The sequence below is a fragment of the Anas acuta genome, chromosome 4 (assembly GCF_963932015.1).
Source record: "Anas acuta chromosome 4, bAnaAcu1.1, whole genome shotgun sequence".
NCBI classification, from domain to species: domain Eukaryota; kingdom Metazoa; phylum Chordata; class Aves; order Anseriformes; family Anatidae; genus Anas; species Anas acuta.
The window spans coordinates 43,994,298-44,018,836 of record NC_088982.1 but is presented as its reverse complement, the minus strand read 5'-3'; the positions used below and the strand labels follow the sequence as shown (position 1 = coordinate 44,018,836).

The 24,539-nt window shown below is 43.4% G+C and overlaps 2 protein-coding genes across 10 annotated transcripts in view; one reads left to right on the top strand and one right to left on the bottom strand.

Annotated features, from left to right (window-relative positions):
* GATB (glutamyl-tRNA amidotransferase subunit B) overlaps nucleotides 1-1,140 on the top strand; it is a 43,250-nt gene extending 42,110 nt beyond the window's left edge. The window contains exon 13 of the mRNA XM_068680952.1: nucleotides 663-1,140. Coding sequence (XP_068537053.1) covers nucleotides 663-791 — 129 coding nt within the window. The 3' untranslated portion in view covers nucleotides 792-1,140. The remainder of the gene's footprint in view (nucleotides 1-662) is intronic.
* A 726-nt stretch (nucleotides 1,141-1,866) lies between these two features.
* Nucleotides 1,867-24,539, bottom strand: part of FHIP1A (FHF complex subunit HOOK interacting protein 1A) — a 94,831-nt gene continuing 72,158 nt past the window's right edge. For all 9 annotated transcript variants that reach the window (XM_068680943.1, XM_068680940.1, XM_068680948.1 and 6 more), the window contains 6 exons: nucleotides 22,162-22,241; nucleotides 20,500-20,687; nucleotides 18,978-20,015; nucleotides 15,745-15,923; nucleotides 15,326-15,464; nucleotides 1,867-11,112 (listed from right to left, as the gene is read on the bottom strand). In XM_068680943.1, the coding sequence (XP_068537044.1) occupies nucleotides 10,862-11,112; nucleotides 15,326-15,464; nucleotides 15,745-15,923; nucleotides 18,978-20,015; nucleotides 20,500-20,687; nucleotides 22,162-22,241 (1,875 nt within the window). In that variant the 3' untranslated portion in view covers nucleotides 1,867-10,861. The remainder of the gene's footprint in view (nucleotides 11,113-15,325; nucleotides 15,465-15,744; nucleotides 15,924-18,977; nucleotides 20,016-20,499; nucleotides 20,688-22,161; nucleotides 22,242-24,539) is intronic.

Here is a 24,539-nt window from a genome sequence, read left to right as displayed (position 1 = left end):
TAGAAATGTCCAAAAGTAATTTTTTCAATGCTTTTTTCCACAGCTTCTTTACTTAAGTTTTAAACATGGCCCTGATATTTTGCAGGTAATTGTGCACCGAAACCCACCTCCCTGACAGGAGGCCATATTTGCTTTTTGTAAAGGATTCCTTGCTTAAAGGAAACAACATGCTGTTACCAAACCACCTGAGTCTGCTCTTGGAGGACCTCACAAATATCAACTAGATTGTGATTCGATGCAAATTATTATACCTGACCAGTATGTTGAAGAAAACGTAAGATAGAGCCTATTAGCAGAAAGCAGCCTATCATCTCATTTTTCTTGCTGTTTTCCAGGAAGTCACTGTTCGAGTTGCAGACCTTGTTTACATCCAAAAATGTTCTCTGGCTTTTTCAATAAGAACAAATCTTTCTATTAGTTGTAAGGCCCTGCTGCTGTAGAGACTTGCTGTTTTCTCAGGGGAGCAGAGCAGGAACTTATTGCAAAGCTGAAGGCAGCTTTTATAAATAACAACTTAGCCCCAAAATATAGTGTTCAACCATGCTGGACAAAGGACAAACCTTAGATTTTGTCTTAAAGGACAAAAATATTCATATTTTGGCAGGGAATGAGTGAAGATGCTGTTTTCCAGTAACAATGGTGTTTATCTGTTCTTTTTAAAGGTTATGGCGATAAAAGCAGGAAATCAAAAAGTCGTAAATAAGTTAATTGGACTGGTTCAAAGAGCAACCCAAGGCCGATCCAATCCTGTTCTGGTGAAGCAAATATTAGAGAAGAAGCTGTCAGAGTAGCCACAAGGGAAAATTGCACAACTGTCTACAGAAGACACACTTCGTCCTGTGTGGTTCACTGCTGATGAACTGTAGTGCCTCCTTGTGTGGCAGCATTACGTGCCTCAGGTCGGTTCTGCTGCAAGGAGCATTACTTTCTTGCCTTCCCAGCTGCATCAGCCAAAGGCAGATGAGTGAAAGACCACCTCAACAGACGACGATGGAGTTGTTTACATGTCCTCCATTTTGGTGGGGCATTCAGAAATGTAATTTACATACAGCCACGGGGAACAAGTTCCCAGAAAAGTTTGTGAGTATACAGAGCGTAAGTTGTATTCGTTAGTTTTGTAATAAAGCAAGTGTAAACTGAGCTCTTCCAGCTTCTGGAGATGGGCAATTCGCAGCTCTTGAATGCGTAAATCTGGTGGTACATACTAAGAACCCATTGTGAGTTAGTGGGAGCACACTAGTAGATACAATCAAAACACCTAGCACTAATGAAGAATGGCCGCATGTGCCTGCATGCCTAGCAGAAGAGGGAATTAAAAAAAAGTGCCACTGCGCTCATTCTTCCTGGTTTCTTAGGTATGGGACAAGGAAAAAATCCTGAAGTCCACTGAAGTCCAGGGTCCTACAGTTAAGTTCCCCTTCCCAACTCATTGACATATTTAAATCCTTTAGCTGATCGAGCCATTAACAAGAGACCCAACTAGGGGCAGCCATTCAAATTTACAGCTAGGAGGGCAAGAAATTCCATTTAGCACCAGGGGACTCTTTGGAGTTCTTACATCCCTTTTGGAGGCTGCTCAATGGTACGTTTTAAAGACCACATTTACCTCCAACCCCAGAGATGCTTCGTCAGAATTGCTCTTGGAGAGGTGCCCCCCAGGCACATGTTGCCACAGAAGACATGTAGCATGTATACTCCAGGCTTTTAGTCACTTTTTGCAAAGGTGTTTGCAACGCTAGTTCAGGCTAGGTTGATGGCAGTTAATTCTCATGAGTGTCAGCGCTAACGTTTGTCTCAAGGAGATTTCTGTACAAATTGGCCCATGGTTCACCTTTGAACTCTGAATTAGAAGACAAACAAAAAACACAGCTTTCAAATACATTTAATGAATAAAATGTATACCCAGAATTCACATAAAAATAACTTTACAGTTAAAAAGTCATACAGCTGACAAAAAGCAGTAACATGGTTGCAATCAAAAACCATGACCCTTACAAAAACACAAAACCAGGATTTTCTTGTAGCCTGACAGTCACACAAAGGTTTTTACTATGTTTTCATAGCATGAGCAAGAAGTACCATTTTCTCTTACACAGTGGTGTAAGCTTTCAGTTAATACAAGGTTTAGACTATACAGCAAACTTTACATTTTAGAACTGGAGGTCTGTTCAACTCCTGCCATGGCAGAAGAACCCAAAAGGCACAAGGGCTTCTGTGTGAAATCTCAAATCCTAATTTAAAGGTACTCCTGGGTGTAAAAAACACAATTGTTTCCAAAAGGTTGTCCTCCAAGGTTAATGCTTTTTGTTGCACAGCTTGATGCTGTTGTGCTGAGTTTATCCTCTATAGTAGTGGGTGTCTCTTGAAAAATAAATAAAGAGTTGAGAAGCACAACACCGTATTTGGGACAGTAACAATTACGCTGTATTTAAGAGAGGGAAGGCGCTCCACTACTGTAGCATGGCTACTGCTGGTAAATGTCTTTCTTTTCAATAGTTAACTCAATAGCCACTCTTTTCCTAAATAACTAGACTTTGCTAATAGAGTACAAAATCTGTTAAAAATCATGAGCCAAGTTCTATATGAGTACAGCATTAGATCTTGAATTGGATTTACTTTAAGTCTCAACCTATTTTTCACTTCCACCTGCCAGCCACAATGGATAACTAGTAAGACAGAAAGGGATAATTTTAATATTCTCTCTCTTTGAGGGAAGGTAAAGATCAGCCACAGCCTATAAATTTTGAACTATATTAAGAACCAGTCACTTGTTGAATTTTTAAACAAGTCTTCTGCAGACACACACAAAATGTAAATTTCTTTATGATAGGAAGAGAAGTGTTTTTGAGTCAGAGGAGTTCAAGATGATGGATCTTTTTTACATTTGTGGAGATAGCAGCTATCAGCTTCGAAGCAGTCTGAGCTGGCAGCAGGAACCAGAGGTAAGAACGCTCAGCGTGGCCAGCTCACGTGGTTCTGACTACGGCAGCCTGCGGTAAAGGGCTCGTCAGTCACGCCATGCCATCCTGAGCAAACCCATACAACCAAAATTCATACCACCTCACTGTGTCCTAAATGGAGCTAAAGGCAAATTCTAAACATCCCAGAAGTAAACTTCATACTGAGCACAAGAGCAACTTTGGCTTAGCTTTGTATAGCAATACTCTGCAAAGCACATAAAAAGACAGAAGTAGCCTTACAGAATTCTGTATCGGCTATTGCAAAGACTACATAAATAATAATAATAAAAAGCAATCACCCCCAAAACCAGAGGACAGGTAGGTCCAGAAAGATAAAATGCAGAACCTGGCGATGAAGTGTTCAGAGGCTGTTTTAAACACAGTTGTATCAAGGCTAGGAACTCAACTTGAGAATTAAGGTGGGGGCTTTGCCCCTAACTGGTAAGCCTTGCACAGCCACAGCAGGGCTCCCTGAGCTACCGAGTGCAGGTGCCATCTGTGCAGCAGCACCAGGCAGGGTGAGTTAAGGACAGGTTCGTGCAGATTTTCAGCAGTAGCCGTCCATGAACAGAGGGACGAGGAAAATGCTCGCAAATTAAAAGCTGACACCAGACACTGTCATGACAAGCTCATCTAACCGCTGATGAAAGTCCTCTAGGAGGTCACCCCTGAGGCGGAGAGATGATACTTACCGTCCCCTATAGCTGAGGTATCCCGTACCCAGGGCTGTGCAAGAGGAGAAGAAAGTTGACAAAAAAGATGCTGGCAAAGCTGAAGTAGCGAAGAAAGAATTTCTAGCACTCAGCCTTGGCTGCAGAGTTTAATTTTAACTGTGTTAAAAATAGAAGCATATGATAGGAGCCTTAACTAAAAATTTACAGCTAGAGTATTCACACTGCACTTTCACTGCAGCCCCTCTCCACTCTGTGGCATGGCGTCAGCACACTGCAATGTTCTCGTTTCTGTTCTGAGCACCCCTCTACCTACACACTCTCACAATCACTGACCTCAGCAGCACCTTCTCAGTAATTGATGGCCCTGTGTGTATGCTTGACATGTAGAGTGGCTTTTCTTCCCTTAAGCAAGTTAGGTTTTCCCTCAACTCTCTCTTCTCAAACTGCTCAGGGTAGAAGGCAGAACAGTGCGCTGGTCTTTTTGCCCTCATTGCCTGCATCTTCCTTGCAATGCTGTTTACAAACACCCCAAAGTTTGTTATATTATGCTTCACACAACAGGCACATAAAACCAAGCTGCCACGGACAGGAGGTCAAGATTTATCCCTCCGGACACTCAGGAGCTTGCTTGCACTGGGCTGGCTGGTTGGTGCAAATCTCTTTCCTGCTCCTCTGCAAGACGTGGCAAACTTTCATATAAAACACAGAGAAAGAGCGAATGATGCTGCTACACAGTGTGAGGAAGGCAATAAAATCCCAAGTCCTAAGTTGTCAAGGCCTGTGATTTGCTGTGCGTTTTTCTGCCCATCGTGATGGTAAATTTAAACTCCAAGCAGAAGAGTCTCTGGGCCGAGCCAGACCAGTAATTAGGGGTCACTGCAGCAGGAACACAGTGCCACCAGGAATGCTCCTCCTTTTCTGACTGTGCTCCAACACACGATTTCTGGCTGTACAGCCTAAATTTAACTGCACTACAGCAGAGCTTCAGTGGGCAGCGGAAGTGCCCGGCTGCTGCCACAAGACAAGAGGGATGCAAGTTCAGTTCAGGGGGCAATGCAGCTGTGTGTGGTCCTACTGAGTGCCAGGCCAGCCCTCACAGGCACTTAGTCCCAGCCCCCAGATCTTCTGTGGGGCCTTCAGGTGTTACAGGGTTGTTTGGATGTACAGGTGGAGAGGGGCCCTTACCCTCCTGTCCTTCCAAAAGTTTCACCCCAGGGAGTGCTCCCTCCACTCACAGCCATTATACATAAGCCTGAAGCAAGAGCTCTCCTGACACTGCCACACCAACCACAGCTTCAATTACCTCAAGCAGGAACACCCACAAAGCTGGCATAACCACCAGCAAGTTGCATTTTGCCTCCTCATTCCTAAAGCCTTTAGTTTCAGACTGGTCTTAGAGGCGCTCAGACACCACTGTTACCACGCTGGAGTTTTAAGACCGACGCTAAGCGGTGCCTGGACACGGGGAAGCACCTGGAGCAGCACAAGGCCTCGGCTCAAGGTGCAGCAGGGAGTGGCAGGAGCCAGCACCGCTCCCTGCCCTCAGAGGACGGGCAGGATGGCATTTTGTCCGGGCCCTGGCCAAGCTGCCGCAGCAGCGCTCAGCCAAACGCAGTTTAGCTGTCCTGGATTTAACTCGTTATTTTTTTGGTCCGAATCCAAGCTAGTTACTTTTGAAGCAGACTGCAATAAAATACAGCTGCTATGGAATTGGCTTCGTCGGAACTGGAAGGTTGCAGGTATTCAGGCCACAATACCTAATTGTATGCAGGCATTCTGCCGAAGCGCCAGAGAAAGTTATTTGGTTGAGAACTGCAGCCTTTGCACAAAAGTTCCATCAGGGCTTTAAGCCCAGAGACTTCAGTCTTAATTTAATCCAGCTGCCACACAAGAACCATTATAATCAATGAACAAAAAGAAGATTTGCACAGTCAGCAACAAAACGCCACTCTAAGTACCTACACATTTAAGAATACAAGTAATGCTCCTATTCATAAATAAGAGGCTTCCAACTGGGCATGTAACAAATGAAGCACGTTGATGCAGGGCCACAACGTGTTCAGAAAAGCTGGGGGCCCCTGAAAAATTAAGTACATTTACTCAGAGTCGGGCTTTCACAGCTAACAAAGTCACCGAAGTAGCGCTTCGTTCTCTGGCTGCCTTCGGCCTGACAGCTGGCACTGCTGTCCTATTATCTGAATACCTAGTTATGCAAATCTGACACCACACTAACAAGGAGCAATTTTTACCCTCCTTCACACAGTTCTGGTCCAAAACATTACTGGGCAGCGCTACCCAACTGGACAGTTACCATAGGATACTGTCAGATCCATTTTTTCAAGTTTGCCACAAGTTTTTTCTTCCTGGTCCCTGTTAAGTGAGGACAACACAAATGTAAATTTTTGCTGCATTTCACACAGATGCAAGTGCCCCCTGCTAATCTGCGCTGTTTTACCTTGGGTTTGCTCATTAGCCTGCGCAGCCTGAGTGTCAGGTACCCTGTTTCTGCTGGGAATCTTCAAAACGTGCAAGAGGAACATACTGTAATTAGCTAGATCAGATCTACACACAGCAGCAACGTTACTGTACTGTGCCAGAGGCATCAGAGTCAAAAGAAAAGAAAGAAGAAAACGCCAGTATTCTCTCGTAACTGCAGGTGCAGTTTAAATGTTACGAACTTAATAGGAGCTGTCATAAAAACTGCAGGCATGACATAGCAATTTCAGTAAATACAGCACAGTAAATTGCTTATTAAATCAAGCTGCCCTCAAACAGGAGCTGTGGCTACAAATTTAAGTGATACAATGACATAATTTCACTGCGCCAAATCACACAGCTCCCATCCTTTTCCTCTCAACCCTGAGATTTTAGAGCTTCCTAGAGGAGCTGAAAAACCTTCCTGAAGCATGAAGCCTTCTGCGAGGCATAAGCACAGCACACAAAAGGGGAGCGAATGCCTGTACGCTGTGCTAGATGGTCCGCTTCTCTTGGTAAATAGGACTTAACCTCTTGAACCTAAATCCTTGGACTCGGCAGGATGCAGTAAGTTTGTTTGCAAATGTTTTTCTCAGAAGGAGCGTGCAGACCACTCAGGCATCGTGCCTGGGCCAAAGAGCAATTAGAGTTGTGCTGGTGGCAGAAGCACCGCTCAGCCTTACTGCCTGCCAGTTCTGTTCCCATTCAAAAGCGAGGCTCCTGCCCATGTCTCCAGTCCACCCCCAATCTCTGGGGTTTTCTTCCATTCCAGGAAATTTACCAGCCTTGGTAAAAACAGCAGATCGAGTCTGAAAGGCAAGTGCAGGAGGCCCCGCCGTTACCCGCACAAACACGGCAGTGCATCTTTCACATCTGGAACTGCAACGCCAATCAACACCTCGGTCTCCTTTAAAATCCCAGATTTTCCTTTACAGCACATAGGGGAAAGCGAAATTTAAGCAGGGCCAACAACACAGCACACGAATTGCAACTGATGTGTGTGTTCAGAGATCAGCACATACAAAGGGTGATGCTGTCTTGAATGAAAGCTGCTGAGTACAGCAGCCCAATAGGAAATGTGCGTGTGTGCTGAGCCTAAACTACAGGGCATCCAAAATGGGTCAAAGGTAGAAGACAATGACTGCAGCTGTTTTAAGACACAAAGTGCTCACCTTATAGGCAGGTTGCAAGAAAATAGCAGGTTCAAAGAGCAGGAAAGATTCCTTGCTAGAGCAGAACAGCTTAAAACCACACTGAAAGGCTGCATCATTGAAAATGTGGCACTCACAGTTTGAAATGTATAACAGGAGACTGGAAATTAGCTTTGGTATCACTGAGCCACCACCTACAGGTTTTAGAATAGATCTGCCAACCCCAGGGCACTTCATTCATGACCGATGCTGAGACAACGTGCAGAAGGGGACTACTCCAGCGACACACACGTGAGCGTGGGGAGATCTGGATCGTGGAACGCCTCCCTCCTGGAAAGAGCAACATAACACTGTGTCCTCCAGTGGTGTACCGGCTGGACTGCAGAGACCAGAGGCATAATTTATTAATTTTTTTTGTTGTTTTGAAAAAAAAGATGTCTCGTTGGTGAGAGACGGGATAATACATTATCTAACTGGAGGGAAGGAGCTTATTAAACAAGCATTTAGCTGAAGAACTTACGCACAAAAAGGTGATTCATCTCTAAGGATCAACATTTTCAAGATAAATCACAGGTTCTGCATTTTGAAGACAGGAAGATGTAATTCCTGCCAATATTTTTTCACTGGGTGCTGACATTATGCTTCTGTCACAGCTGAGTCATAGCTGCAAGCCCCACTCCGCTCAGGAACCAAGAAATACAACGTTACACATGCAGTGGTCATTTTTATGGTCCTGAGCCAGGGTCACTACACTCATCCAGCTCTCCCTTTTGGGGAGCTGACAGGTAGGTTTCCCTCTTACAAGGGGACACTGTGTACAAACAGTTGTGACCTTTCAGCAAGATGTCCTCCACATCACTCCAACGGCTGTCTTTATCTTCCTGCAGCTGACTTTATCCTCTTCCAGGAGGGAAAATCCTCCCCTCTCTCAAATTTACAGGTGCTTTTTTGAGCAGTCCAAATTTTAAAATCCCCATGTAGCTTAATAGCCCTGCTGAGATTAACACTGCCGTGACTTTGCAGGTTTGTTGAAAACACCAGTTAAAATAACAATCTCAAAAGAAATCGCTCCTACCCAGCGAACAAAGATTGTTGTTTCAGAATAAAAACAAGGGAAGGGAGGGTTCACAGAGTAAGCTCGCTGCCTTGAGCGTCTGTCTGCAGAATTGATTTTCCTTTTCTTTTTTTTTTTTTTTTAAGGAATCCTCCTTTAAAAAACAATTGGATTACTTTTGCAATCTAGCACATGATTCTGAACCACTAGAAGTGAGCTGATCACGTTTATTCAGGTCTTTTTCTTTTGCTCACAAAGTTCCTACCTGAAGAGGCGAGGAGCACAGCACGCCCTGCCCTACACCCACAATGCTGAAACACTCCACACAATGCCACAGAACTCCTTCAGGCCCGGCCTGCATGAAAGACAGTGTGAGTACAGCGTGAAAGACAGCACTTCGGGTAATAGCAGGAACGGAGGAAGAGCCCACTATTTCCCAGGATGACATAAAGTATCTTAATTAGCTCATCTCTCATTCACAACAGCAATGCAGGGGAAAAAAAGAAAGAAGGGAAGAGCTCTCCCAAGCCTGGATAACTGAGATTTAAGAAAAAAAAAAAAAAGAACACAGCTTTGACTTCAGCTTCCACAGAAGCTTGTGAAGTGAAACAGGGCCACGTGGAGGTCAGAAGGTGATTTACAGGATGGCAATGCAATGGTGCTTAAAAAAAAATAGACAAGTTAGAAGTGAAAGCAAACCAGAGAATCAGCCAGGAAGCAACATGGCCCCCAGCCACGGTCGAAGTGAAGACTGTACAGCAAACAAGCAAAGACAGACCCAGAGAAATTCTTGAGGTGATTTTGTTAGAGGTACACTTTGGGATTTTTTTCATTAGAATTGCCTCCAGCAGTCTGACAATGAATGCTTCTCACAGTTGTAGATGAAAGGTACAATTTTTTCACAAGCATCTAAAGGATTTAGGAGCTTAAATTGCACAGCAAGGTCCACAAGAATTGATCTGTAATTAATTACACTCTTCTGGGGTGGTTTTGTTTTTAACCAAGTGTTCTTACTACCATAAGCTTTCCCCAAGCAATCTCTGAGAAGGTGTGTATGGAAATTGGGGTGTGATTGACTGAAGTATCCCAGTATTACGGAATTACAGTGAGCAGAACCAACACACACAAGTGTTATTTCCGATTTCTGGTTCTTCAAGTTTTCTGGAGAGGCTGTTAAGTTTCGTTCCTGGAAAAAGGGGGTTTAAGGCTTTCTTGAGCTAAACACCCCCTTATGTAGCCAGCTAGAGCAGAGTGGAAGCACAATTATGCTACTGAGATAAGATGGAATGCAGTGGTGATGCACCAATTCATCATGCTTGGGTTCTTCTAATGAAGCCCATTACTCACGGAAGAGAATTTTCTCGAGCAGTTAGTCACCAGCAGACAGCTTTCCCTGTTACCGCTTCCTTTTCTGCAGCTGGTGAATAGCCTGGTCCTCCCCTCGCTATCCCGAAAGTGCAATATTAGGAAAAGTCAACACCTAAATTAAAAGTAAACAAACAGTATTCAACTTTCCCTTAACCAAAAAAAATGAACAATAAAACAGAACAGCTTTCAGGAGCAAGCCAACCTTTTTCATTAAAAAAAGGACAAAACCAGCCTGCTGTCCTTTTAATACTACTGAAAGATATTGAATACCTTTCCTTAGCTTATTAAAATAAGCATAAAAACAAACTACAAATTAATCACCACTTGCATAGACACGTTTTGTTTTGTACTTTGTGCAAATCTTACTAAATAAGGCATGCTTGAGAGTTTAGGTAGCAATGCAGCAGTTATCAAAGAATGCTGAGAAACTGCAAGGAAAATTCCAGGCAGTCTGCAATCCACATCCACTTACACAGTTCATTTGACTTCAAAGACCAACAGCTGATAGCTGCAGATCTGTCTGCAACATAAGGCAACACGGTATGTGTAGGGTCCGGCACCTGCTTTCGGCTAGTCACGGGTTTCACACACATAAGATCACTTGAATTCACAAACCTGAGCCACCAGTCAGAGAGGGCTTTTCGGAGGTGGACTGGTAAGAACCCCGTCTCAGGGAGAAGGAGAGGAAGGGGGGAGGAGGGCAGAGACATGGAGAAGCACAGCCCCTCATAGAAAGGGATCTCGTGCAGATTTTACCCCAAACTTTGTCCATGGAGCAACGTTTTTCCAGACAAACCATCATCAGACAGGCTTTTGAAAAGAATATTTCTGGAGCAGAAAAAGCTAAAACATTTGCCTCTGAGCCAGCCTATGAGTGCCTATTGCAGAAATTCAACAGGAGTCAGTGACACTGAAGAAGTGCAGCTGCATAAAGAAGAACTCGGAAGCTGCATTAAGAACAGTATCAGGGATCTCTAAAATAAGTTATGTAGCACAGAGGGAAATTATGAGACCCAATCTATGGTAATGTGGAATGACATTTTGCCTCTCTCTTCCCCCTCCAAATCAAGTATTTTCAGGAAATATTGAAGTACAACCTTCTTTTGTAAGCAGCTTTGCATTATATAAAAAAAAAATCTGAACTCCAAAAGCATTTTAAAACCATGTTTAAAAACCCTCCTAATAATAATCCTCAAAATCCCCCAGTATTTTGTAACATAAAACGGAGTGTTCCTGCGCAAGAGCTGCCAGCTCCTTCAGGAACTCCGGGAAGAGGGCAGCTGCCAGGACAGCATTCCTCACGTGCGCAGGAAGACCAGGATGAGCCAGGCCCCTTTTTCCTTTATGTCCCAGGAAAGGCTGGAGTACAGCCGGGGAAGCTTCAGAGAGGTTCCTTCCCTTCCCTGTGCTGCTGCCATGCTGGACGTTACCTAAAGCCGGGAAGAGGGTGGGGAGGGGAAAAAAAGAAAGAAAAAAAAGGGCTTAGTATGTTAAGCACACGGTATTTGTACAGTGACCAAACGCAGTTTGCAAGGATGGTGTTCAGAGCTGTAGTTTACGGTATCCGGACTGCAGAGGCAGATACTCCACTAATCCAAAGTTTTTAAGTTCTACATGGCCTGCTTCTACTGCATTTTTTATTAGCCGTCTTTCCCCAGGTTATATATTATTCAGCTGCAGCTCTGATGAGAGAAATATGTGGGCAGAAGAGTCATCAAGGGAAAGAGTAATATGGATTTACTTTATGAAATAGATAATATCTACCATTAGACCCAGCATGGTTTCCTCAGTTTAAAATACTATACTCTGGCCCTCCCCCAGATCAAAATATCACTCGGCTCCACTTGGCTCTCTCCTCCCCCCATGAATCACTGTGTAAGTGGGCTTGAAGCCAAGCTATCAAAATTGCCACGGGAATCTGAAGCAAGCTGGAAACTAAGGGAAAAAAACTTTTGAAATTTTGATTTTCCTACAGCTGTAGCTCTTGCCAACTATACTTACTTATACTCCCTGTAAAGCAGCTAAATATTAAAAAAAAAAAAAGAAAGGAAGAAAAAAAGAACAAGTGAAAGCCACCATGTGATCTGCAGGGCATTAGAGCTATATGATCTCTGATGCCAGAGTTCAGGGGATCGGGGCTCAAACATCAGGACGCATGGAATTACAGAGACAGCAGCACTTAAATTTCAATCAAGTGCTCCTTGTTTCATCCTGAAGCAGAACTGCACTTTAATTAAATGCTATTCAGCAAAACTAAAAAGGTGACAAAATTTAACACTGATGGAAATAAATACCTTACAAAGAAAAATTAACTTGCAGAACTCCCTGCCACGAGATGTCACTGAGGCCAGGATCTCAGCCAGCTAGCATCCTGCCTAACTTACAAGTGGATGTTCCCATTAGTTGGATAAGCAAATCATTAAACACACACACAAAACCTAGAGCCAACCAAGGAAACAAACAAAAACCCACCCTGTCATATTAACTCACGTACCGCAGACAAGCCCAACACCACAAGACTGCATTAAGGAGAGGCTTCCCTTGAGCACATGCAGTTTATACTAAAACAATTCAGTCCCAGGTTACATGAACCTTTTTCTGAAACATCTGCAAGCAGCTAATGGGGGTACCCCAGGTGAACGCCTCCCTCGATGTGGCAGAGCAATTCCTCTGTTCAACAGCTCTGCGCTCGGGTTTCTTTCCTGTAGCTCTCCTCTGGCATTGTGGAATCACTGTGAGCTTTCAACTACTCAAAAGAAATTTTAATCTTAATCATCTAACAGAGTTGTACTTTTCTCGAGTTTCAAAAAACCTTTCCAACTCCAGACTTATCAATCATTCATATTGTTATTCTACAAATTTCTGTCTACTAGAGACACAGTACAGGAATTTCAGCTCTGTGGAAAATTCTGACTGTGGGAGGAAAAACAACTTAAATTATGAATTACAATCAAAAGATGAAGTTTTGAGCTTCCCTTGAAGATTTTCTTTTAGATTCTCTTACAATCTCAAAATGTTTCATAATTAATATCAAGTATTTTAAATAGTTTAGCCAATATAACCAGAATGTTACTGTGCTTTGAAAGCTTTTTTTTCTTAAACTCTTCCCTTCATAAAGCATCAAAATTGACACAGTTCAACAAATAACATCTTGATTTAAACTTTTTATATATTTATATTTAAAAAAAAAAAAGTAGGCAGAGTAAGCTGGTCAAGGGATCAGAGATTTGACTTTTTTCTTCAACCAAGACTGTCCACTTCTTTCTGCAGTCAGAACGCAAACTGAATCACGAAATCGAGAAAATGAGCACTCTAGAGACAGCGTTAGTAATGCACTGGAAAAAGGGCAGCATTTCATATGGGATCTACATCACGGAACTCTACATATCTAACCCTAACCCCAACTACTGTGTGAGCAAACCATGTAGTACTGTGCAAGCAGAAAATAACAAATCAGCCCTTCCTGCTCAAATGCTTTTGGAGGCTGTCACTCTCAAAAGAAGGGAAATGCTTTGGAATATTTCACGTTTACATTTGCTTTCCCCATTAAATCTGGCTCATGTTTTTCAGATGCAAATTCTGTAGGTGGCCTGTTGTGCTCTGGCCTTTAGAGAAAATCTGGGGGGGTTATTCATCACTTCTGTTTGGGGAAGAAACCCCCAGAGCACAGCTGATGCTTTATTAGCTTGAATGTCACCTGTGAGCACCGCACAAGAATCCTGTACGAGTTCCTCATTCTTTTTCATTTTCCATTAGCGTAGCAGCTCCTGCCTTGCCCTTGCACTTTTAATCAATACAATGACCTGCTGCGTGTCAAAGGACTAGTGAGCCAACTTGCCCCAAGAATTACAGTTTGATTGCTTGCATCACCAGCCTTGTTGGGAACCAAATCTGCTGTTATCCAGACATTTATTTACTCTCCATCCATTTGTCAAGAGGTGCTTTCTTTACAGGGGTTGCCACAAGACAGAAGAAAATGTACCAACAGAGTGACTAAGCAGCCTTGTTTTGAGATCTTAAATAATGACCCGCATGAGTCAGCCTGGCATATTCTGAAGCCCACAGAAGAAAACTGACGTAAAATAGGAAGTACAAATAAATGCCCCAAATTACTCTGGTATTTAACTGAGATACGACTAACCAGCACTGAAAACTCTTAAGTGCAAGGCATGTGGGTTTTCTCAGACAGATGAATTTCTGTTGGGAATGCATTATATAGAAGTTCCTACTGCCAGCACCTGAAAAAAAGGACATTTAATGTTGCCTCCTAATCTTGTATCCCACGTGCCAGCTACAACATCACCTAATCGTATGGCTTCCTAATCCATGGTACCAGAACGCAGAGCTAAGCCCCCCCTGATATTTGCAACACACAGCTCATTTACAGCACGCGCCTTCTACGGGCTCATTCTTCGAGAGGCAGCCTTGGCGAGATCGTAATTTTGCAAAATAGATGTGCTGCAAACCACACAAACACACACCACGCTGACTAGCAGCTAGGTAAATTATTCTTCAGAGCCTTGAAAAATGAAAACACAATTAAGAAGGCACATAAGTCCTGCCTTGCACACCTCTGGAAATCCAAGGAAAACATCAACATCTTTACAGAGGTCTAGGCAAGGCAGGACAATCATTCCTGATTCCAAATGATGCATAAGAACATCTGTATATGCAGCCTCTTAAACCCCGGTGTACATCTCTTGAACACCTGGTCACAGCGCTCACTAACTTCTATGCATTCTCTTCCAATGGCAATTATTTTCTTTGGTGGTGGTGGTAGGCTTTTTTGTTTATCTGTTTTAAGGAAAACCTGCACCCCAACCCTGCCTGCTCAGCAACAAGCTAAGAAGCCACATGCTACCAGGGCAGGGCCCCTAACCCAGCTGCTTCTGGAAATTTCTTAATTAGAACATAAGAGTCTTCATTTTGTTAATTTTTATTAGCTTCCCTCACTGCAGCATAAGTACTGTTAACTGTTAAGACAGGTGTAGCACACGCTGTCCTTGACTAGCAGCAGATGTTGCAAAGTCCCCTGGAAAGCTGGGGTAATACCTGCTTAACTCCCTGCTGCTCTTGAAGTGTCCTGACTTATATCCCCCCATTTATTTTTATGTTTTATGTTTTCATTCAAGAAAGCACATTCGAAGTTTTCTGGCTCATCTCTATCTCGCTCAGTTGAAGCCCAAGCTATGATGTGAAGCCTTATTCAATTGTTACCAAAACCAATTTATTCTGGATTTCTGTCCTCCCTACATTTATCAAAAAAAGACCCAATGACTAGCAGAAGGTCAGGCTAAAAATAAAATGAAATCATGCACATATGCCACCTCACCTCATGCCTTGAAAGCAAGTTTGTTTACGGCCAAACTGACAGCAAGCCAAGCAAGAGCTGATTTTGTTACTCCTTTAAACAGACGTTTTCTGTAGCAACGACATAATAAAAGCTTCTAAAGAGCACAGAATATCCAAATAGATCCCTATACTGTGGCCTACTGAGGATCATCAGTTTCAAGTCAGAACGGTGCATCTGGTTAATGATATTTATAACGCACCACACCTACTTTTAATCGTGCTGTAGCAAATGGTAGAGGTGGCAGGTGAGTCACTGCACCCAGCACTCCTCCGGGTGCGGTTAACATTTACCTTTGGTTAGCAGCTCCTCGGCTGCATCAGACATGTCCACGCGAAAAAGCAAGTACTGCTGGGCCTCCAGGAGAAGACCTGGGAAGTCTTTTTCAATGGAAGCAAAATGTTCAATTTTATTTTTCACAGATGCCAGCACCTGCCAAAAGAAGAGCAACAATCACTTTTTACTCCCTTGCTCCCTGTGCAACCACAGCTTGAATGCTCAGGCTTTCTCCAGATGCATTAAAGAAGAGTTGCAACAAAAGTTATGGCCATGCAGAACTTCCAGTTCTTTGCACAAAAGATCATTAAAACACTGAAATGAGATGCAAGGCTCTTGGGTGGGAGAAGAGCAGGTGGAAGTGAAAAGAGCTGAAGTAAAGTTTAACAAGACACCAAAAATACTGTTCCTATAGGCATGACTGGTGGTCAAATACCTGATAAAGTGAGCGCACGCTAGGCTGAAACACCATGTTGGTGTTGAGCAGGAAGGAGCGAAGAAGAGGCTGTGGATAACTCGCCAGCTGGGTAATAATCCCAATAAGCAGCAAATTGACATGCAAGGAATTCTCCAGCATGTTCTCCAGCTTTGACAACACCACGCTGATAAACGGTCCTGAAAGAAAAGGAGAAGGAACCAATGCCTTTGTTTTCATAGAAGAAAAATCCTAAGATCCAGGAAATAAGCATGGAAAAGGAACTTTGATCATTATAACCAACCAAATCAGACCTCCTACATGCTAATTAAAGACGGCAAGGAGAAGAAAAAAAAAACCAACAAACATAACTGAACAGACGAAATAGAGTTAACAGAGATGTTAAAAGCTTTCATGAGTAGGAGCATTTGAGTAGCTAGCCACTTGCATTAACAGCATATTTAACATACACAACCGTTCTACTTTACATATGCCAATAAGGATTTAGCCTCATGTGTTATGGTCTGTCATTCCATGCCTTTTGAAGTTAATCAGGATGGTACCACTGAACAATCTGTCCTTTTCACTGGCATTGTGCCTTATTTCCACAGAAGGACTCGGCAAAGTAAATTACAGCCAGATAGTCTTATCAAAAATCTGTGCTCTTGTAAAGAAAATACAAAAATGCTACTCTAAACATAAAATCAAAACCTGCAATAGCTCACATCACAAGAAAATGCATTTTCAGCACTGCGAACAGTCACACAAAGCAGGGAAGATATTAAGATAGATTTATAAGCAAAATTATTTGTAAAAGTAGTCTTTATCATATAAATGTCAGCAATAAATAATAGCTTTAGCTTGTGCATTCATGCTGGAGGATAACCACTGATATACAGAGGCATTTACCGCCAGGGTACCAAGCCCTGTAGTGCTCAAGCTTAACAAAGCTGTCCGAAGGTGAGCGTGCCTTTCACCAGATCACAGGGGCTGCTGGGTGGCACTGCTGGGGGTGCTGGAGGGGCGACCTGATCACAAGCAAAGCGCTGGGAACAGCCCTCGGCCCGCAGCCAGCCCCGCCACACGACTGCGTGTGCAACCCCTCGGGGAAACCAGGGGAACCCCTGGCTGACAGGGTGACAGCACGACAAATGCTGAGTAGCCACCCGAGGCCCCAGCACAAGGCGCAGGCCACCACCACTTCTGGGTAGGTTCCTCCTGTCCCAACATAACCCACTGCTTGCTGCTCTCCTGTCCGTGGGGACACTTCCACAGAGCTCCTGAGGACCACAGTGCAACGGGAGCTCTCCTCTCTCAGGAGGGGTTGCAGTGGAGGCAGCTGAGGTAGCTCACAGTTCCTCTCCTGTAGGTCAAACTTCACATCTGAGCAGGGAAAGCTGAAGTTAGACATCTGTAATAAATGCTGTGTGCCACTCCGAGAGAAGTTACCAACATGAAATTCTCACTGATAGAGTGATGTATCTTCAAGAAATCATTAGAATACAAATCAGAGGAACTAAGAATTTGCAAGCCTGGTAAGAAGTGGAGTAAAGCAATGAAAATACCAAAAATATGTTCCTTTCCTGACTTCATCGCCACATTGTCATGAAGTCAAGCACTGATATATGGACAAAACAAAAACTGTGATGCACTAAGTTCCTGTTCCTGAACATCACATTCTTCCTTGCTCCAGGGCAAACAGGGATGATTGTGGTTTTTAAGTTTTTAACCTTATATTGGACATTTAATTTTTCTTTTTAAGAAAAAAAATAAATTGGATATAGACATCAATGGGACATTTTCTTCATAGATCTGTGAGCCTGAAGAGAGCATCTTTGCACTGCTGAGAGTTACTGGGTGTGAGAGCCTCTGTCTGGTTAGCTGATCCTGCAGCAGGAAGCCCCATCCATCCTGTGGCAACATCCCCAAAATTGAAAGCAACCGAAAATCTTTATCCCAGACATCTACATATGTAATGTAGCTCTCCACATTAAATATATTTGAAAAATGCTGGAATCCCACATTTCTGTGGCATTTTTGTGAGCACTTCCTTACCAAGGATCACCAAGACCTTCACTAAAGCAAGGTGAGCAGCCTAAGAGTAAGACACGTTATGGATGGGGAGCAAAGTGTGCTTTTTTGGTTGTGTTGGGTTTTGTTTTCCTGTTTTTAAAAGCAAGAAATGGAGGAAGGGACTGGATGAAAAATGTGAGACAGGGACAACATTTTTGAGCTACATTTGACAGCAGATAATGGGTAATGGAGAGGTCTGAATGTGATTAGCCTCTAATACAAGGAAATTGCCACCACAGAGAAAATAGCAAATGGACGGGATAAACAGGCTGAGTTTTTCAATTAGGAGACAGTGCCAGGCATGCTGGCCACAGCTGACCAGAAAGGGCTGCATTTCAATGGATACAAATGAATGTTTTCCCCCTCCTTCCAAATGGACGAGACGTCAGATTACAGAAGTCTCATTTGGGATGAGAAAAACCCAGGCACACTACTTTTTTTTTTTATTATTTGCATTACTGTGGTATCTAGGAGACCTAATTAAAGATCGGGAGCCTGCAGTGCAAGGAGCTGCACAAGCACAGATCAAAAGCACGCTGCAGCCTCCAGGAGCGCTGTCATTCCGGAGTGCTTTGGCCAGTCTCTGGAGAACAAGCTGAAATTGTTGTCTGGCACATGACAGCGCAGCGTGCCAGCAGCCAGGGCTGCCCTGGCGCTTGAGGAGCGGGCTGCCAGGGCGCTGCACGCAGACAGGCACGGGCAGACGTGGCACCCGTGCTGCCACCTCGTGCTAAAATGTGAAATAGCTGAGGGGGGGATAGAGGCATGCCGCATCCACAGCGTCAGAGATGAAAGGCATCAGGAAAACGCATCGTTCAGCCGGGCTCTGTCTGTTAGCACAGTTACTCCGGCCCCCTTTCCACCACCAGGTTTCCCCTAGAACGACGGCGCTCTGACACAAGCAACATAATCGCAGGGTTTTAAATAATTAAAACTAAAAGCCCCAAAAGAACTGAGCAGCCACGATTTCGTGTCACTGCACTGCTCTGCCCTACTCCCTGTCGCATCTCCTTCGCTCTCCTTGGGCCAGTCCCAGCTACTTGGGCACAGCCTCCTTAGTGCCAAGGCTGTTCCTTGCGCTGTGCTCGCACCATGCACTGCACAGTGCCATCTCGTTTGGGCACCTTTGATCACCATCCCTTCTCACATTTGTTGTGTGTGTAACTAACAGGACATGCCACCTGTAAACGGAGCACTCTGGCTCCTCGTAGCACGCTTGGGAGAGGGATCCTCCTTAGGGCCAAAGGGAGACGACACACTCTCTGCAGATGGGGTGTCTGCTGAGAAATTCTCAAAGTCCTCCTCCTCTTCTGCAGGAGACACAGGGTCAGGAGCGTCCAACTTTTCCTCCTCCAAGCTTGCATTATTTGGATCCAGTTCCTTAATAATTTTGTCATACTGTGCAATGAAATCCTCACCATCTGTGCTCAGCAGTCTTACACTTAAGTTATGATCTGCCTCCTGAGGAGAAAGCTTCAACTCCAAGTCTGGCTGTGGATCCGTCTCAGCCATTTTCTGGTTTGTATGTTCTTTCATTATACCTTGAGTCAAGCTTGAATTTGTCTTACTGTGCTCATCCAAGTCCGTTTCCAGCTGGCTGTTTGCAAGAGGCCCATTGACAACAGTCTGGCTTTCAACCTGATGTTCTTTGGCTACATTTGAAGTTTTCTCCTTGGAGTTATCTTCCTGAGTATCCTTCTGGGCACATAATCTGTAAACCATAACATCATCCTGAAAGTCTGATTCTTCTATGTAAGATCCTTTGATGAGCATGATCGCATTTTTTTTCATCTCCTGAATGTGTTTTGGTGGCTCTATAGGTGGCTGCATCTCTGTGCTCCCCAGATCATCATACGGATGGGGCGAGCTCACATCAGAACCAGGAGAAATCCCTGTGTCATAGCTATCATCCCATTCTAGCTCCAGCTGCATCTTCTCACCAAAAGGAGCTGTGTGAGAGGAGCTACACATGCTAGGTGTCCTTTGCTGGAGCCGAAACATGGGGTGTTCCACATCTGTATCATTCTCCTCAGCAAGCGTTTGGATAAAGGTGTCTGGATCGGGATTTACTCCATCATATAAGGCAGACCAAACCTTACAGTCTTTCAGACACTGGAGGATGGCTTCCTGAGCTTCCCCCAGGTACTGCAGGTAGCTGATATCCACGGTTCTTCCACATTCCACAATGCAAGTGGATTCACAAGGGCCTCTACCAGAATCTGAAAGTAAAGAAGATGACTCATAACATGCAATAAGAAAACAACATAAAAGTTCTCTAGCAAGACAGTCACTAAGACGTGGCAGGTGGAGTCTTAGCCCCAACCACCCAATAAGGCAGGAAGATCAAAGAATTAAGAGATTTGTTCATAAATGCACAACTTGTTCCTGCTAGCAAGTCAGCACTGTAATGCAGTATTTCTGAGAGACCAGCCCACATCCTATCTGTAAAGCAGCTGTAAGCACTCGTGAAGCTGCAAGAATCGCCATCATGTATCTGTACATTATTTTCACAAATGTGTATTTTAACAGCTACCTAAGTTGAATAAGGCTTCCATAGACCTGGACACACGGAAGGGATTACATCAGCTTTCCAGTGCAGCCTAATTGCCCAGTTTATTGTTACCCACCACTTTTCTTTCACCTCCTCCCATGAGCCAAATTCATTTCAGTTTGTGATCTGGTCATCCCCCAAGCAACAATTACCTTCAGTTTGTGCTGCTTTTGTCCAGAGAATATAATCTTTTCCCTGGCTTTCCAGAGTCAAGGTGATCCCGGTGGAGCAGCAGACTGGTGTCAGGGCGAGCAGTTTTGCAGCAGACACAGAGTAACAGTCTCTCTCTTTCACAGCCCACCGCTGGCTCAACATCATGTGGTTACACGGGATCAGATACCTGAAAGAGCAGTGCCTAGCATTACATCCTTCCACGTTAGAGAAAGCTAACGCATACAAAATTCCCTTTCCACCTTCCTTCCCACTCCAAATTAAAAGAAATAACAATAATCTTGACAGTGATCCATATCCTAAACCTCTCAAGAGCATGAAGCCCTGACTCTTTACATTGTGAGGCTACAGTTCAATGAGTAACTGTCAAGAAGAGCAGAGATAGGAAATCAGTTGCATCAGAATGGGGAAGACGAGCACTCCTTCATAGGTCAGAACAAGCCTGCTGTAAGAAGCGATGGGGGAAGCGTAGGATGGGCAGAAGTCAAAGGCTAGCTGTGTGGTTTGCTCCCATTATGAATGAGTTCTGTCTCAGAAGCCTTAATTTATTTGTTTTTCTAGGAAAACCACAGAGAGCTGGTTTACATGTACCAGGCAAGTAGCCAGCAAAAAGGAAGGAAGGGTCATCAAGGTGTTTTACAGCACTAGATCAAGAGCTCTCGAGCAGAGGAGGGAATAAGCTATGGGGAGAACAAGGAACAGAGGAAGAACACTCTCATGTTTAACTTCTTCAGAGCAGTGAATGTTTAACTTTTTAAGAGCACTTTATTAAGACCCTTACTGTTAACTGGGCTACATTTTGCCATTTAAAATGCAAACAAATTTTAAAGGATTCCCTAAATAAACAAAAAGAGGATTAAACAACAGCACTCGACTGTACTGCAGTTAGTAGGGGAGTCCCAATCTAACTTGAGTTCACAGAGTTCCTAACACCATTCCCAGGCACAACAGTCAGAGAGCTGCAGGGAATATCACCTTAACACCTATCAGTGGAGGGCCAGGCAGGTGCCTGAAATGGTCCCACCTTCCAGTCACACCTTCCACAACTTTAAAACCCTGAATTAGTTGCACCAGGATTTCCACATAAGTGATCAAGTCTAATCTAATCCACATACTCAATTACAACTGTAGTGTTCTGAGGCAACCCATAGAACAAACAGTTAGCAGTAATATATAATCAATGTGTCTAGCACATTACATAACAATTTATGTACAACAGTTCAGGAACCTGAAATATTCTTGGGGACTGAGCAGAGGTGAAAAAACAGAGATGGAAGCTGCAAGCAAATATACAGGTCCTCTGTATATATAATACACTAGAGAAAACATGCAGGAGAGAAGAATTATACATTTTAAAGCAGGGAATAAGCAGTTTGAAGGTGATAAATATATTCTTAGCTTCTCTTCTCTCTCTTTTATAGAAATAAATCACATGAAAAATCTCTTGTTCCTGAAGATCGCAGGACATAAATCACGCTTCTACAGGTCTAGCATACTTTTGTCAGAATCGTAAATATTCTTATCTCTGTAGTAGCTTGCATTTCTGCTGTCTTGGAGAACCCCCATCTAACTCTGCATCCATAGGCTGAGATTACACATCCCAGAATTAGAATGAAAAGTGGAAAGAAGAATTTGGACTTTACCTTAAAACTAGCTGCAACATCACATCTTCACAATGCAAGCCAATGAGCGTTCTGAACAGTGCCAAGGAGACCACACAGAGCTGGAAAATGATAAATGCTTCAGTTTTTGATCTGGAAATTGTACCTTTCCATTCTGCATAACAGAATGACTCTGCCAGAACATAATGCTTTAAGTTACTGTTACTATGCTATTGCACTTTGTCAGCACCCCTATGGGATTTTATTAAGTTGTCTAGAGCTATACATACACCATGTTACATTTTGGCAAAACATGATCCAGAATTTTCCTTCAAAAAAGCTATAGAAAAATAAATATTCTTTAAAAGGTATTAGCATTAAATTATATGGAAACTCAAATCAACTATTTACCAGTCTTTTTTTTCCCTAATTTATTAGCTTAATCCAGCATAAAGTGAATCCTGTAACTTGCAAGATAAAGTGCTAGGGTTTACCTCTGACAAAGAATTTAAATCAACAAAGAGTCTTTTCCCAAAAAATCTATAAACCATCTCAAGTTTCGGTTGTTTTACATATTAGGAAAGACGAGCATTCTGCACATTACAAAACTAAACGCTTCTATACCCTACTGCCTTGAGAAATACAGCTCACTGACATAGGACTGCACAAGCCATTTTTTATTGGAATCCACTCCATGTGAGTTGCTCCCAATCCTGCCATTACAGCTCATTTGAAGGGTGGGGAACCATGGCAAGGCATGAAGATCCTTTCCGTGAGACTATGTAAAAGGAAAAGAAAAATAGGACTCCTCATTGGAATTGCGTGCTTGCCTTATTGGCAAAGGTCTGATCAAACACACCCATAATCAAGTATTTCAGCAGTCATGTGCAGCAGAGGCAAAAATCATACCCTTTTTGTGATCGGCACCCCATTTTCACACTAGCTTTAGGACAGACTAGAAACTTGAGACTTTTATGGGATTTTTGGTCACAAATAATGTCTAAATAAGACACGTACCACTTTCAAAACTATCATGCAATGTATTTTTACCTAACAGATGCTTGCTTGACTGCACAGACGCATCCAACATGGTAGAAGCATGAGCTCTTATCTTTCATTTGTTTTTGTGAACAACAGCACCATCATTTCCCTGCCTCTTTACACGTATTCCCTTGGGCATGTGCTCCTGTGCTGCTCTGTCTTGGAAACAGCATCTCACAGCTGGCTTAGATCCCAGGACCAGGTTGACTCTTGTGAGAATTATTTAGCATAAGTTGACTCCTTCCTAGAGTTTCACTTTGGTTTTAATCTTGCCTCTCATTACATTAATCACATAATTAATACATGAAATAAATCTCACTTCTCAATAGCTTTAAAAAAAAAAGAAACAAATTAGGACAAAATAAAGAAAAAGCTATAGATGTTTTCTGCCTCTTTTCAGTCACTGAATGTCCTTTGTAGTTCATTCAGGATTAAATCCAGCGTCCTTCCTGGGCAAGGCTTCTCAACTGTGGAATTTCCTCCTCTTCTCTGCACTCTCCCTACTCCCACTGATAAAATGCTCTGAGCTAGCTCTGCAACAGCACATTGCTATGTTCCTCTCCAGCCCAAGCTTTCTTGAGAACGTCGACTCAAAAGACTCTTTGTTTCACCATTTCCCTTCTCCTTTTCAGACCAGTGACTCAGCAGCCCTACAGAATGACCAGCTGTCCATGCTGACCAAGAGCAGAGGAATGCACACATTTCTTGTAAAATATACATACACATACATACATTTCCCCTGACTTGGTAGCTATCTCTGTGGAGCTATTAAGTAGTAAAGCTTTAATGAACCTCACTTGGTAGCCTCTAAAAAGCAAACTTTTCTTTGATTGCCTTCCCTAGTTTGGTCACTCAGCTAACACCCAGAGAAGAACAAGAGAAAGTGAGTTAAGCCCTGCACTCAAAAAACAAGCTGGGATGTGGACAAGCATGAAGGTAATAAAGCATGGCTGACAGCTAGCCAGGCACAGGGAGAAAATAACCCGGGAACAGTCATGAGCTGGCCTGCTGTGAGGCAAAGCAGAGCTCAAATTCGTTGCCCTTCCACCACTCGTACCAGGAGCCGACAGGAGGGTGCTTGTTAGTCCAAGACCTCATGCCTACAGAAATAGAAAAAGTGAAAGGGCAGGGAAGGAAGAAACAACCAGAACTGCAGTTGCTAATGTGGGGGCAGAGACAAAGAGCTGCAAAACAAGCTTCTGGAAGAAGTCAGATCCTGACGTGAAAGGAGTGTTTTAGGGAGGGGTTGTAGGGGTAAAATGGGAATTCTCATTTCCTCTGAGAGACTAACGGAGAGCCAAGCCTAACTGTTCTTCATACCCTCTAAGTGCAAAACCTGCCAATTCCTTAAATTTTCCTGTATTTATGGAATTGCAGTT